General features: G+C 36.2%; 1 protein-coding gene across 1 annotated transcript in view; it reads right to left on the reverse strand.

Moving 5' to 3' along the window:
* Positions 1-4: 4 nt before the first annotated feature.
* The window catches only part of LOC127162790 (uncharacterized), a gene marked incomplete at its 3' end in the record, with an annotated part of 55,789 nt that continues 38,913 nt past the window's right edge, over positions 5-16,880 (reverse strand). Inside the window, exons 6-12 of the mRNA XM_051105634.1 lie at positions 12,162-12,263; positions 9,105-9,191; positions 8,914-9,006; positions 8,635-8,709; positions 8,022-8,135; positions 6,588-6,722; positions 5-48 (exon numbers count right to left, since the gene is read on the reverse strand). Of these exons, the coding sequence (XP_050961591.1) occupies positions 5-48; positions 6,588-6,722; positions 8,022-8,135; positions 8,635-8,709; positions 8,914-9,006; positions 9,105-9,191; positions 12,162-12,263 (650 nt within the window). The remainder of the gene's footprint in view (positions 49-6,587; positions 6,723-8,021; positions 8,136-8,634; positions 8,710-8,913; positions 9,007-9,104; positions 9,192-12,161; positions 12,264-16,880) is intronic.

Consider the following 16,880-nt stretch of genomic DNA (forward strand, 5'->3'; position numbering starts at 1 on the left):
AATTTGTGACTGTGAGAAACACTGGTAAAACTGCAACAACGATGAATCCTGGAAACAGAAGAGTGATTATTATATTAATGATTATATCTTGTATCTGAATGCAGATACTGAGTATCCCGAGTCTGAGTATACCGAGTCGAATATGAATCATTTAGAAATGGGGTAAAATTAAATCTATTTTTGGAGAAAACTAAAGTGTATTTTGACCTTGCATACATGTAAACCTGTTTTGGGAGTATATTTAAACAATATTAGCAACCTTTAAAATGGCATAATAGGGGCACTTTAACATCTGTTTCCATAGTGACTCGCCGATTCATCGTTCTGTTAAGAATGTCTTGCGTGTTAACCAGGAACAAACTCTGTGTTGAACGAACTTACTCCCGGACACATTTTTGGAACCAGTATACGGTGAGTAAGCAAGGTTTGGGTTAATCAGCCGAGAAATCAGGGTTTAGCAGACGGTAAATTAACCCAACTTTCTGGAATACACTCCAGGACTTCAAACATCAGCTGCAGTGGAAGCAAATCAATCTCATTGAGCCTGACTCATATCATCATAAAGCCCAGAGCAGAACTGATCTTCTCTCTCAGCTGATCCAGAGCTTCAGTCCTGATGATCCACTAACATCTACTATTCACATCCACTGATGCTCTGGAGCAGAACAACACTGACAAACATATATGTAATTCAACCAAATCACAGCGCAAATAAAACACAATCACATTAAACACTAGGAATCAAAACACAAGTAAGATGCAATGTTGTTTGGCCCTAAAAAGACAGTACATTATGGCAGACGATCTGTATAAAGTGAACAATAACTAGCTGAGAGTCACCATGAGCAGATACAGACTCAGTGAACACAAACTCATGATAGAGACGGGCAGACACAGAACAAGATCCAGACAGAGCTGTACCTTCTCACAGAATCCAGCACAAAATACTCAAAATAAAAGGGGGAAAAAAATCATACATTTAAACACATACATCACATCTTTGAGTCTCTGTGTTTTTTTTTTATTTATTATTCTTCAGTGCCATCTATATTTTACATTTCATTTTCAGTTACAGATGTTTGTGTTCTTGTTTTTTGTTGTTTTGCACTTTTGTTTTAATTGAATGCAGCGTCTTTGACAATACGAATGATCCTGTCACACATCTTGTTTTAACATCTGAAATGTAGTGTTTTTGCTTTATGTGTAGTTTAGAAATGACTTGTTCATAAACTGTGTCAATAAATGTGAAGTTCACAATGTGTTTTAACTCTAATAGACAACATGGACACCAGTGTGAATTTTGCACATTTGTGGTTTTATTGTGGTAAACAAATGCACTTGTTTGTGTCACACTTAAATTAAGAGGCCTATTTCATAAAGTGTTGGATTTCAGTCAAAAACCGGACTTGAAATAACCTAACAATCAATCACGGCTAAAGCGTTTTCATAAACAACAGATTAAGTTATTTGATCCAGGTTCAGTGAGTCAAGATAATTTGATGTGCACACAGACAGAACACGTTTTTTTGTCATGAGAGGCGCCTTTTTTAATTGTTTTCTATTGGCAGTGAGCGTTGTGCGCGCTGTTTATGCGCATTTCAACCACCTGCTGTGCTTTCCATTTTTTGCAGGGGCGCTGTGAGTGCCTGAAGTTGAAAAAAAAGAAAAAGCAACTCTGAGCAGAAAAGCGCCCAAAATCATTGCGTTTTTGTTTTCATTGTCCAATCGAATGAAAGGAGAGGCAGTGTCAAAGAAGGCAGTGTGGTGCGCCTCGCTTTTTCTGACCTTAAAAATGTGTTCGGTGATCGGAGTCTTAATGTCAATCATGGATCAAATCGACCCACCATCGCAAACAGCAAATATATTTGTGCTGCTTAATACATAACTGACATGTCACAGGTATATTCTTCATCTGTAAATGTTAGAAATTTCTGCCTATATATATATATATATATATATATATCCTGCCAGTGAGACTGCTGGACCAGGTTAGTTTCCCAGCATCAGTTGCCAGATTGGCTGAGCTTGATCTATCCTAAATTTGCTTTATGGAACATTTGCCAGTGAGTCAGAGTTTATTTGGTAAACTTGATTTGTGAAACAGGCATTAGTTTAGTCAGTGTTAATTTCATTTTCAGGACTTTTAGTTTGTATTGCACATGGGCTTGTTTGAGCTTATTCTCATAAATATCAACTTTATTCTAGTATTAAACCATTTCCTTCATCAGTTTTGAACTAATACGTGACAGTCTGAAATAAATGCTGTGCTTTTCAAAGATACTTTAACATTTAAAAGATGTTATAAAAAAAAACACTGGATATAAACCGTAATTAATCAATTAGATCAATGCATTTGAATTAGTTTGTATGAATAAATGAATCATGTTGAATAATAATGTTTTCTTGCATCATTCATGAATGAATGTAAATAGTTCATAAATAGTTCAGAAGAAGCAGTCGAGCAGCAGAAGATGACAGCAGTTTGTAAGTGTTTTGTTTTTCTCATTAGATTTTAACGAGGCTTTCATTGCTAGGAAACATTGTTTTGTTTACTGTCTTTACCATGGTAAATGCATGCTCAAGTCACATCTGTTCTTGTGTGTATCATGTGGCTTTTCAGTTTTGGTTTGCTAAGTAGTAAGACCTGAATTCTGAATTCAATTACGAGGAATCAGGCGAGTATATAACTGGTTAGTACACCACAGTTGCGGCAGCTCTCGTGTAAAGTCTGACGAGTGTAAAGACAATTGACTCTTGTGCGACTCCACTAAGCAAGAACATCGACAAGGCACTTGAGTATAGCTTGTCTACCCTATCTTTATGGCTTTTATGCTACTTGTAATAACTATATGCTTTTAAATCTCTACTATTACTATTAACACTCATAAATCGTGCTCAGTATGTTGGAGGCGAACTGGGCCTGTATTCACAAACATTTTATCTTACCACTAAGAGTTCTCCTAAATAGCAGTAAAAGTTTTTAGCTAAAAGTTTTCCCTTAAAACCTATTAACAAAGCTGGCCCTGTATTTACAAAACATCTTAAGACTAAAAGTAGCTCAAAACTCACAGATTTAGAAGAAAATCTTAAAAAGAATAGGCTTGTCAGTCCTAAATTAAGAGTATCTCACAAAGTGTTTTAGCACTAAAACTAGCTCCTAAATCTGTGAAATGTTAGGAGTAGTGAAGAGGACTCCTAAGACCAAATCCCAACTATACCAAAATGGCTGCTGTTAGCAATTTGCCTTTGAACTTAAACGTTTTAGAAACACTCTGAATGTATCTGCACACATATGTTTTCCCACACAACTTTTTTGGTTTTGGAGGTTATACCAACTCCAGATTTTCCTTTGATTATATCCTAGTCGTCATTAACACGTTGGGCAAGAAGTAACAGCTGTTCTTGTGTCCCATTTGGTTTTCTTTTATGTTTCTTTTATTTTATGCATATCTTACTATCAGCTATGATTCAGGGCTCTCAAGTTTTAGAAAAAGTTTGGAGTGAGATTTTATCTGTTAGGCGAGAAGCCCCTCCGTCCCACGCAATTCTCTCCAGTTTTTGCTAGAAGTTAAATTTTATCTATTGTTCAAAATTGACCAGCACAAAATAGAAACTATAACAACTGGAAATTTTGATTAAAGTCAAATTCATAAAAAATAATGAGCCAATGAACAGCAGTGCTCAAAGTACATACTGTAGGCCTACACATACAGTATTGCAGAACCTGCCATGAGCATGTCAGGCTGTGTCTGTGTGTGAGAGAGAAAGTACATATTTCAGCTTATGAATGGCATTTTGTATTGCAAGTGTTTGTTGCACATATTGATGCCTTGATGACAGTGGTTGGGGCTCAAACTTAACTAGTTAATGGAATTACATCATTTAATTACAAAATAATTGTAACTAATCGGTTACAGTTGCTGAGAAACAATGTATAGTTAAATTACATTTACTTACGAAAATTACAAAGGGGTTACATCTGAATATTTTTACACAGATTTGATTCATTTATTTCCCAAATTGCATTGACTGCTCTAAAATATGAGACAAAATGTTTCAGAAGTTTAGGACATAAAATAGGACACATGCAATAACTAAATATTCAATAACTGATTTATTTACATAGTTGGGTTTATGTATATGGATTTTTTTTAAGATTAACTGTTTTGTTTTGTTTTTTTGCCCCAAGGCATTGTTAGATGCCAGTGTTTCCAGTCATGGCTATGCAAGGATTTCTGAAGCTGTTCCTTTGCTGGTTGATGCTGGTCCTTGACCAGCAACATAACCAGCAAAAACCAGCAAAGGACCAGCTTAAACCAGCACCAAAACATACCTAACCAGCATCCCAGCATCAAAACATGCCTGCTAGCATTTGCTGGTTTTTACACCAGGGGAGCTAATAATTTTGCATGGATTTGGCTATAGCATCAGCTCTCACTATCTTTGATCACGGGATTACGTCCAGGAATTGTAAAATGAAGGGGGAAAAAAAAAAAAAAAAAAAAAAAAAACAGAAGAATGGGTTACCTACTGCATTTATTTGGTTAGTTTTTAGTAAATACAAATGGCAACATCCCGTGTGTGCGCGTCCATGTTGCTGAGTGACGAACGTGACTGAAGCGGGATCACGTAACTTAACCGAAAACAAAAAATTCGAATTTCTGATATTTGCTGGTAGGTGGCATTTAACTGTCAAGACAGCTATGAACTGCCCCTGCAAGCCTGCGCCTCGTCCATTAACACTATATAACGGGACACGTTATTCCTCACTTTTTAGCGTGAGAAATGCAAGGTGTGGCGTGAGAGCGTGTGAACTGGTTGAAATGCGTGTGTCTCACGGTGAATGCGTGAGACTTGAGAGCCCTGTGTGATTATTCCACAAACTATCCTAAAATGGCTGTTGCTGGCTATCTGCCTCACAACATCACAATTGTCACGAGTTGTGTGCGGGGAAAGACGAGGATGAGCGAGGCGGTCCAAAGCATAGAGTTTTATTAATATAATCCACAGGAAAACAGGAATGAACAGGAAACAGCAGGGAACCAGCAACACGACGTAAACGAACGGAGCAACCATACAAACTGACTGGATGACTACAGAATGACGTACAAGAACCGACCATCTAAACAGGAACACAACCAAACTTATATACATGGAAACAACCAATCAGGGGGAGACAGGTGAACAATCAAATAGTGACGTAATAAATAAGAAACGGAACAGGAAGACCAAATAAGGGCAACACAGGGGAAAAACACACAAAAAACAGCCCAAAAGGCCTGACAACGATTTTGAATATAAATTTTACAAAACGTTAGAATTAGACACGTCAACAATATGCCAATGATAACAGTAAAAAGAAAAAACGATCCAACCGCATGTCGGCGCACGTGATTAACCGCTCACATGTGACGCGCTCATATCAAGAAGCGTCTGAAGGTGAAACGCGTTCACACAGGATGCGCTTTTGTGTTGACAAAGATGCAAAGGAGGCAGTGGAATAGGAAAAACATAAGGAGATGGGAGTGAATGAGTCATGTTACTGTAGTATTGTTGTCAGTATAAGATATTCTACACGTGTTCAGTGCTGAATCTCTGTGTGTTTATGGGACTGATCACATTTTATCACTCTTGTTATCATTATTGAAGATAATAGATAATATAGATAATTATGAAAACATAGGCATTAATATTTACACTAAACATAATGCTATTGACAGACTGACACAAGACGAGAGAGAGTGCATTTTCCTTTGTTAACGGCTCTCGTTTGATCGTCACGCTGTCCATCTCTATTTGAGTTTTGTTATAGTTACGATTCATTGGTTTATTTTGAGTTCATTCAGATCGCTCCCTTTTCTTTTCATGTTGTATTTTGCTGATTTGTGATTTGATAGTGCTGTGATTTGATCTCCACTCTCTTACCAAGGGCTGTTGGTTAAACTCATCTCTTGAGTCGTAGTGTTGAAACAAAGTTAGTATGTCACGTGACCTACACACAGCAACCTGTAGAATATCACTTGTATACAAACACTAGGGCAGGAGCGGGAGCTAATATCTGTATTTATGTTTTGTTAGTGAGTGTAGTTAGTTAGTGTTTACGCTGAAGATTTGTTTTCTTTTTCTTTGTTTAAATTAGTGTTGAACTGATTGGAGTTAGTATGCGTTTTGTTTTATTAATTTCTTTGCTTTTCAGAGTTTCTTTTTCCTCTTTTCGAGGTTATGTACTTTTTTGTTGTAAATCATTTTTTGTCTTAACTTTGGATGTTAATATCCTCATTGTAAATCCAAAAACTGAGTGTTTGTTTTTGATGGACATAATTCCTCACTAAAGAGTTTCTGATAAGCAATTTTGGTTTCTGTTCGTTTTATTACTTCACACATCTTATGTCTTTAGTAACAGACAGCTTCCCTGATTCTAAGAAAAAAAAAAATATTCTTATTTATTATATCTCTTTGTATTGACTTCCTTAATTCCTAGACGTTAAATAAAATAACACCAACAGCCAAATAGGAATTCGTAACAGTCGCTTTGGATAAAAGCATCTGATCAATGATTAAGTGTAAATGTAGAAATGTGAACTCACCTCCTCTGGCAGATCCAAAGGCATAAAACAGGAGGATGAATTGTAGTGAAGGAAGAACATCTAAGCTTATGCCAGCCAGAACATAGAATATAGTACTGATCCGCTGACTTAATTTCCCAATTATTTTATCCAACACTGTATAAGAAAAAAATAAATAAATGAATAAATAAATTCTAATGTTTAATCTGATTTTGAATTAATGGCATAAAAAATAAAAAGTAGTAAACTAATTTCACTAATTCATGTTTTAATTTGGAGAGACAATGTTCACACAATCATTCACTATCCCCCCTTTGAAAACTATATAAACATATAAATATGATATCTTCAACTCTCAAAATCTTCAACACAGAAGAATAACTTATCGTTTATAGACTCATGTTCACTTAATAAAAGCATTATGTAGACAGTATGCAAAACACAGACACTCAGTTGATGTGCTGTTTGAAAGTAACACATATAAACACACACAAGTGAATGTGAAGAAGCTCAATTCAGTATGAAATATGTGTGTGTGTGTGTGTGTGTGTAAATAATATATAAATAATAAATACTGTCATTGTTGAGCATGTGATCTGATCAGACTGTAAATCAGAGGTTCTCAACTCTGGCCCACGAGATTCATTTTCCTGCAGAGTTCAGCTCCAACTTTGATCAAATTCACCTGCCTGTTAATTTCTAGTGATCCTACAAACCTTGATGAACCTGTTCAGGTGTTTGATTAGGGTTGGAGCTGAACTGAAAATTGATCTTACAGGCCAGATTTGAGGACCCCTGCTGTGAATGAACATGATTTATCGATCCAGCCATTAGTGTTTGACCACATCATTTAATTTATGTGAAAATGTATTCTGGTTATAAATCCCCAGCTGAATTGAAATGATAGATGATGATGATGGAAATAATATTAAATATTAAATATCAATATTAAATAATACAAACATTAGAACTGGTGAAAAATACTTGGGAATCATTTAAAAATAGTTCCACTTTTTTATCTCTTATAATTTTCATGTCAGTTTACTCGTTAGGCTGTTTTCCTTGATCTCAATGATGTGATGTCATTATGTTGCTGTTTCACCGTTAGCCAATCGCTCCATTGCTGATCATGGTTTCAAGGATCAATATATCTGCCCTTTCCAATGAACATGACAACACAAAGTAATCTCAGACAATTTAAGATATTTTAATAAAATCTGCAAACTTGTTTGAAGAACCAGATTAGCCAGAGATCAGTTATCAGGATTAAAAGATCACACAACTGTCAAATCATCTATGTATCATCGAATCATATATTAGGAAAGGTACGAAGAACAGACCCTGGGTCTGATTTAATGTTTTTTTATATTTTGTGCATTTAACAAACACCATTATTCTAATCATGATTTCACAGCACATTCGTCTCACTGACTAATGATGGAGGGAAATACTTACAGTAAATAATATAGAAGAGGCTGAACAGAATCACAGTCACAAAGAGGATGATAATCATGATGCCTTCAAATCCAGCATAATTCAGACTTTTGTCCCAGGCAGATTTAAACAGAACTGAAATAAAGAAGAGATAAAAAAAAAAACAGCATTTACTAAAATAGAAGAACAACATATGAATAAGATCAAAAGATTTACTAAAACTCTTCTCATTGAACACATACAACATTACGACACATTCTTTGAACTGTAAGTTCAGCTGTTTCCGTCTGATCTTGACCCTGTGACCTTTGTGCTGATTATATGACCCCTGACCCTGACACGACCCCGAAACACGCTGATGTAGAAGTAGATTTAGCTTCAGTCTCAGTCTGTCAATAGCATTATGTTTAGTGTAAACATTAATGCCTGTTTTCATAATTATCTATATTATCTATTATCTTCAATAATGATCACATGAGTGATAAAATGTGATCAGTCCCACAAACACACAGATTCAGCTCTAAACACATGTAGAATATCTTATACTGACAACAATATTACAGTAACACAGTGTTAATGTGCTTTTTAATGTGTTCATGATGATGACTGTTGATTTACATTTGGATTTATTTACCTGAATAAAAAACAGCTGAAAAAACAATGTATTCTGTCCTAAAACTGTAATTTTCAATCCATGTTTTAATCTTGCCTGTAAAACAGAAAAGATGAAGTAATTACTTCCACAATATCATTATAACACCAACACAGTGAAAATACCAAATTAAACACCTGAATGCTTTTTAATGTAAAATATATTCAGGCATTGACAGATTATTTAGTTCATGTTAAAACAATCTGGGTATTATAATTCACAAAGTGTATTTTCTCTACTAAACTGTCAATAATGAATCACCTGGGAACTCATTCACATACGGAGCCGTCCAGAGCAACATGAGAGGCCTCAGAAAATAAAGAGAACAACAAGAAACTGTCTCAAACAGAGACCCTGAAACAAACACCAGATAATAATAACTGTATTAATAAACAACTATTTGAATGATACATTATATTGCATTGATGCACAATCAGTAATGAATCACTGACCTTCAGAAACACCCCACAGGACAAAAGCAAGAAACATCAGAACATTTGAACAGAAGACAAGAAACATCTGAAGACGGAAGACTAGTTCTAGAGGGAAAATACAAAATAATGCAGGTTTAGTTAAATGGTAAATTAAGTTTTAATAAAATATTGGTCCCACTTTATATTAATGGTTAAAGAGTCAGGCTTGTAACCCAAAGTTCGCCGGTTCAATTTCCACACCGGCAGGAATTGAAGGTACCATGACTGAAGTGCCCCTGAGCAAGGCACCGAACCCCCAATTGCTCCCCGGGCGCTGGAGCAATGACTGCCCACTGCTACTGTGTGTGTTCACAGTGTGTGTGGGGGTGTGTGTGTGTGTGTTTGTTCTCACTGCTGTGTGTGCACTCATGATGGGTTAAATGCAGAGCACCAATTTTGAGTATGGGTCACTGTCACAATGCCGCTACAACCACTGCCACTTCGGATCTTAAAACTGCTGCCACCAGAAATCGGTTGGCTAGTTGTTGTACCGTTGATTGAAATTGTAACGTAAACTTTTGCCGTAGGGCCTGAGATGAGAACGAAAGAGTGAAATACTGCGAAGTGGATCATTAAAGTTCCAGTGCTTTTATTCCTGACAGCTGTTTGGTCACTCGTGCTCCGTCAATATTTCAAAATAAACAAAAAATAAAATCAACAAAATCTCCAAAATAAACTATACAAAACATACAAAAAAACATGCTGAGAGCAGCAAATTAAGGCCTAAACACTAGCCTCAAAGAACAGACTGACACTTGAATCCGACATTTGACTTAAAATACAAGGCCTTAGGCCTCCCATGGCCCAACTAGCCCCTACACCCAGAAACCCTCCCCTATATATTCAACTTTCCCGCCAAACACTAGCGGGACAAACCATTAACAGGGGTAGGCCAGGATGACAGAAGATAGTTCAACAACAGTATTAAAACATATATATTCAACACACATTCTGATAATCAAGGCTAGAATACAATCATCAAAATGCTCTCGCACATTAAATCATAAACAAACAAAAATCAATAAACAATATAACTCTATAACTAATGTTCACATGATGATAATCCAATTCATCATCACAGTCACCATACTTGACAATACGTCACAACTTTTCACATGTCACAATCATCAGCTGCAGTTGTTCACTAGAGGGCACTTCACCCCAGACTACTCATAATCCTCTGCCCCTCAATTCATCTTCAATCACTGCGGTGATAGGTGTATTTGTTAGGAAGATCCAATCGTTTGTGAATGAATAGTCTCAAACACTACTGAATACCCAAGACTTGTCACTTGTATAGTTTTGAATGGGGAAAAATGCAACACTCATTATGGCCATGAAGCCCCACCTTCTTAAAGAAAGAGCCAATCGCTAAACGGTAAAGTTGGTGCCTTAATGCAGCGGCCATTAGAAGTCTCGGTTGCTACAGAAACAGTCAGCATTCTGAGACGTTCGCATATGACTGTCCATGCGCACTGACTGAAAAATACGATTTTTTTTAATGCTGTTGGAGCATAAGGAACAATATTTGTTCAGTTGCCAGATTTCTTTGATAATTTCAAATATGAAATTTAATCATAAGCTTGGTGAACAGTTTTGGAGAATTTCCCCATTCAAAGAGAGAGGAACTGCACATGCCTGCCCGAGACGCATTTAAAAGATGGCTGCCAAATGACTTTCTTAAAGGGACTTTGATAGTCTCGCGTAGCCAGACCTTCAGACTGACAGCTAAAGGTCAGTGTTGCCAACTTCTTTCAATGGAAAGTAGCTAAACCCTGCTTGAAAACACTAATTAGCATATTCATGCTGTCAATGCATCATATTGTCTTGCCTCTCTGTGCAGTGTTGCTAACTTAGCGACTTTGTCACTAGATTTTGCAACTTCTCAGACGCCCTTGGCGACTTTTATCCAAAAAAAGCACCTAGCGACAAATCTAGCAACTTCTTGGACAAACCAAAACAAATTTAGTTTCTGGGACTCACCGGGACTCCTGCATAAACACGAGGTCTTGCCTTCCCGGCACATCTGATCTTTTCAGCAAGCGGCAAAGAGGAGCAGCGCAGTTAAAATAGATATTCTGTTGCTTCTAACTCCATTTTACATGCAGGTATAGCCGAAATCACAGCACAGCCATTGTCCTAATCGTATGTGTATTTGATTTCATTAGACAATGTCGTGATTATAAATCAGGATTTTAGTGCAGATTAATATCTTCGAGAGCTGGTTATGTAGTCTTAATGGGCTGCGTTTCAGTATTTTATATTCATTCCGTTGTCTGACAACAGAAATAGTAAAATATATCAATGAAAACAGTATTATTATTAGAACAGCAGTATTATTTTGGCTGTATTAAAATGCAGTATGTGAGCACAGAGAGGCAAGACAATACGACGTACTGACGTCATGAATATGCTAATTTGCGTATGATGTAATCTAACATCAATTAGCAACTTTTCGAGCAGGGTTTAGCTTCTTTCCATTAAACAAAGTTGGCAACACTGAGTGTGATTTATTGACAGAGTTCATGTGACAACTCCTGTCGTAATCAATGAATCTAACTACACAATCTCTTATATAGATCATGTCTAGGCTTTGCTCATTATAATGAACATGTAAAAGTTCCAAGTTTAAGTTCAAAACAACAAATTTTGATGAAAGGTGACAAGTTTGCATCTCTGCAAACACTGTGCCTCAGTCATCTCAATTAGTTTCAAAACAAGGCACACTTTTAGGCTATATAGGTACTTTTAATATGACATGAGCAGAGACTGTAAATTTTAATATCTGGATGGGTGCAAAATAAAAGTTTCTGTCGTTTCAGAAATAAAGCATGAAGTTGAAGGGGGCATTTTCAAAAAGACGGGGGTACACGTCTTGCGGTACTTGGATGGCATCCGCAGATGAAAGAGTGCAGGGCCTGATCACACACAAAACCACATGCTTACACAACAACAAGAAGCTACATGAGTGTCAGGGTTCTGTCCCCAAACCAACAATGAACCCAACCAAAGTGACCATGACCGTTACACACATACCTTCAGTAGGAGATCTGCAGTAGATCAGACAGCAGAGCAGAAGTGCAGATCCAGATGCAGAAACACAGAGAATCAACATTATTATGTGTGAAACAGAGAAACCTGAAAAACACAGACACACAGTTAGTGAACACAGAGATACACTGTTTAGCTTTAAGAATTTAAGTGTGTAAATATAATATACCACACTGTGAGTGTGACTGTGACTTATAGGACATCTGCTCATTGATCTACTGAAGGGTTAAAATAATATGTTCGATATACATGAAGAATATCTGCTTACAGTTTTATGCTTCTATTACTGATATTTTCACTTCTAAACACAATCATATGCTCATAGGAAAAAAAAAAAAAAAAAAAAAAAAACTCTTGAAATCTTAAATTGACAGAGCAATGATGGAAAAACAGAAACTGAAATTAGCCCTGTTATTAATTATTGAAATTACAGGATTAACTGCCTGAGTACACACTTTACTGTGAAATTGTTTTGTTTACTAATGTAGCCTCCTTTCCCTGATGGAGAGACCTTCATCACAGTCCGCGTGTCGTCACACTCTGAACTGTAGTGTAGGAATTTCCGCCTGTATTATTGTCAATGAACGGACGCCAGTTTAGTGAGGAAAATTTAGTTGTACTTCTCAATAAACACCAATATGCAAAACTGTTTTTGCATATTGGTGTTACTTTTTACTGACACCCTACTATGTATGTCATCTTTCATTTTAATGTGAAACTTTATCCAATCGACGCAATTGTCAGCACTGCCACTGTTGCCCGTCATGAGATTAAATGAATAGCAGCACACTGCTCAATTTACTCCCAGAGGAATGATCGAAGTGATTCACGTTATTTTTAATATTATTTTGTTTATTTATTATTGCATTATTGTTGAATATGCGTTTCCCACTGAACCTTTAATTTAATCACTCAAAACAGTCTTTAGTTGTAATTAATATTTTAAGCTTTGGTTAACTGACATGCTCTTTAATGTGAAATGTTTGTATTTTTTTCTTGCAGGTTTGTAAGAACATAATGTGGTCAGACTCTGAAATGTTGCGCATACACATACAGTATGGTTTGCGCTCTCCCCTTGTCACAAAATATACGTCAGGATATCATAAAGCCATCTTCCTTGGTTTCACAATATTCAATTAATGATCAGGGGTGATTCTAGGATTTTCATTTTAGGGGGGCTCAGCCCCCAATGAGGATATAATAAAAAATAATAATAAATTAATAATTTTAAATGTTTGACTAATAGGGGTTGTTTACAAAACTTATTCCAGTATTCCACTTTATTGCCTAGATAGGTATAACATTTGAGAACTATATAAGCCAAATACAAGTCTTCCTGATCTCTCTCACACACACACACCTGTTTACTGTAGTTACTGTTGTGTTATAGTGTTATAGTTTGTTAAAAAAAAATAAAATAAATAATAATAATAATAATAATAATAATAATAATATGAAGTATGGTTTTAACCATAATCAATATATTGATCAATATGGTGATTGTTTTAATGATTGCTTCGATATTGGATGTCTTAATATAGACTGTGAGTCTTAGGTGGCCTCTAATAGTAGTAGTAGGGTGCTTGTCATTGGGCAGTGCCAATGAACTAGAGTGAACCAGTGGACTTTGGGTGACTTCCATGAATATGACAAGGATGACACAAAAGTATAATGAATGGTCATGAGCACACCTGCATCTTGGGAGAGGGTGAGACCAAGGATGAAATGGAGAATGGTTCAAAGTAGTGGAGTAAGACCAATCAGAGGCAGAATCATCATTTTTGGGTTGAAAAGACTAATAAGAACAGGGTATAAGTATGGATGCCCGGACAGACAAAGATGCGGCGGCTGTCATCTCGGCTTTATTACGGTGTTCAATGAAGTCTTATTTTGACATCTGGAACTCTTCTTCAGCTTTATCGACAAATTTGAGAAGACCATTGTTTGTTTCCACAACATTACAAACACAAAATTTTACTGTCTGCATTTCTAGTACATTTCTAGTTGCATTTCTTTAGCTCAAGTATGCAAACCTCTTTGGCACATGCACTGTAATATGTTTTATATTGATAGTTACATTTTCAAATGGTAATGGCAGTGTGATCGTTTTATAAAGCAGGCTACGCATTCATACCCAGATAGCACACGTACGTCTGCAAGATGTCCGTTAAAGATCTCTTGATCTGGAAAGCATCTGCTGTGTACAAACATCTGACAGACATCTTTAAGATGTCAGTTTTACATACATTCTAAATCATAAACATCTTAAAGACATCTAATAGATGTCTATTTGACATCTGATAGGAAACGTCCAATAGACGTATTGCAGATGAGCAAACTACGTCTTGCAGATGTAAATGCAGACATCAAATAGACGTCTCCGAGATGTACGTGTGCTATCAGGGTATGTGCTAAGGGCTTCATTCAGCTGGAGAAAACAGTTATGACGAGGGGTGAACGCAGCGAAAACCTCTCCATGATATTTTATAAGGTCAATAGGGTCTGGCTGCAGACATCTGCACCTGCACTCTCAGACAACTGCACTTCCGGAAGTGACGTCACTTGCAGTCGATTTTATTTTTACTTTATTTTAGTTATTTATTTATTTTAATTGAATCTCTCAACATTTTACAACAGTAGCCAGGTGGTGAAGACAAGAAAAAAGAAACTAAATTACAATGTCACTTGCAATCGTCACCTGCACTCTCTGCTACCTGCACGTCACTTACAAGCCACACAAATGGTGCGTGTTGCCAATGGAGACAAGACGCTGTGGTCGTTAAACGATTAAAACTAATTTAGCATAACATACAGGGTCCTGCAAGTCATCTGTAGAAGATAAAAACAAGACTCCACATCCGTGGCCACAGAACAGCAGAATATAAACGCAATGCTCAAAGTCTCTCGTTAAGCTTTTTCCTCTCGTAGAAAACCATTAACATCAAGTGTTAATATTAAGTATTAAGATGCATTAAGTGCCATTAAACGATAAAATTTGTAATATAGTTTATTAATTTAATGTACTTCTATCAAGCATATGGCCATGAACACAATGTGCAAACTTCACTTTTATACTTGCCCAGCAAACGCTTAATGTGGCAAAACAGACTAAGATGATAAAGACCAAATTCAATATAAACCTTACTGTTGTCAAACGATAAACCAGCAGATATGAACGCGCCATAAGAAAGGCATTATGTGACATTAAAAGGACCAACTCTGTATAGGCAAACAGACGTGAACGCAATGCGTTAAATAGACGTTTTCCTCCCATAGAAAATCAGTGGGGTCAAGTTGGTTTTGTTTTCGATATTCGTGACACATTCAGCGATAAACGCCATTAACTTTAAAACGACTTGCCCTAAAAAAGTCTAAACGGTGTGACCACCAAAAGGGCAAAGCTGATCATGTTTCACGTCCTTCATTTTCAGTATTTTCGCTCTATATAATGAGCACTGCCCCGCACAAGCGTCGCAATGTGCATGAAGCCGGGAGAGCTCGCTCTCAGCGGAGCGTTCAGTAAGGGACCGTGGGGAAAGTGCAAGTTTTCTTCGTTTTTTGCTGTAGCTCAGTCAGCGGTGTTTTTGTAATAGGTTCTTTGTTTTAACCTTTCATGCATGGTGTGCACATTTGTGGACAGTTATTTAACTCCATTTAGACTAATATGTTAGTATTTTATAAACTAAAATTTTGAGTAAAAGTTTTTATTCATCAAAAACCAGTCCAGGTATGTGCAAGTTTCTGTAATCTGCTAGTATATCTATTCAATTTTTTCCAAAGATGCTATAAATTATATTGTTTTATAACAAATGTGTCAACATAAAATGTATTATTATAACATTAAATGGCCACTTTACACATACATATGGAGACAAATTTGCATTTTGCCTGCCAAACAGGTACAGCACAGGTCAAGGAGTCAGTACAGAGTAATAGAAAATATCCCAGAGGACAGTGGAAGTAAGATAAGGATGAAAATATAATAAGTTCTTAATATCAGCAATTTTAGATTTGATTTTTATGTTTTGCCTATATTGCTAATAGGTTTCTGCATATATGTAACTACTGTTATTGTTCCACTTCCTACAATATGTGTTTTATTGTTATTATATTGTAATATTATCGTTTTTAATAACTGAACTGATATAAATAGCATAACATGCCATTAAAAAACACATTATTACATATAGTCAGCTGTGGCTTTATGTCCCATTTTTCTCCTTTGTTCCATGATGTCAGGTAAATATTTTTTTTAATAAAACTGAATTTTATTAAAACAAAAGGATTTCAATTTTAGCATCTTATTAAAATAATAAAAAGAATCAAAAAAAAAATCTAGATAATGTTTTCCATAATGCATGCATGAAAGGGTTAAAGGGCCTATATACATGAGACCAGTGTCAATCAATAAAAGGGGACAGTGGACATTTTTCACAACCTTTTTTTTTTTTACCCCTACTGGCTAATTAACATTCTTTTTCAAATAACTTTTGTCAGCAGGATCATAGAGACATGAGACCAGTGTCAGTCAATAGAGGGGGACAGTGAACATTTTTCACAACCTACTGGTAGAAAAGGGAATTGCATCTCCAAAAATTAACCTTTTTGTAATAACTTTTTACATTACAGAGACAGAGACATGAAACCAGTGTCAATCAATAGAGGGGGACAGTAGGCATTTTTCACAACCTTCCAATTTAGAAA

The sequence above is a fragment of the Labeo rohita genome, chromosome 3, assembly GCF_022985175.1.
Source record: "Labeo rohita strain BAU-BD-2019 chromosome 3, IGBB_LRoh.1.0, whole genome shotgun sequence".
NCBI lineage: Eukaryota > Metazoa > Chordata > Actinopteri > Cypriniformes > Cyprinidae > Labeo > Labeo rohita.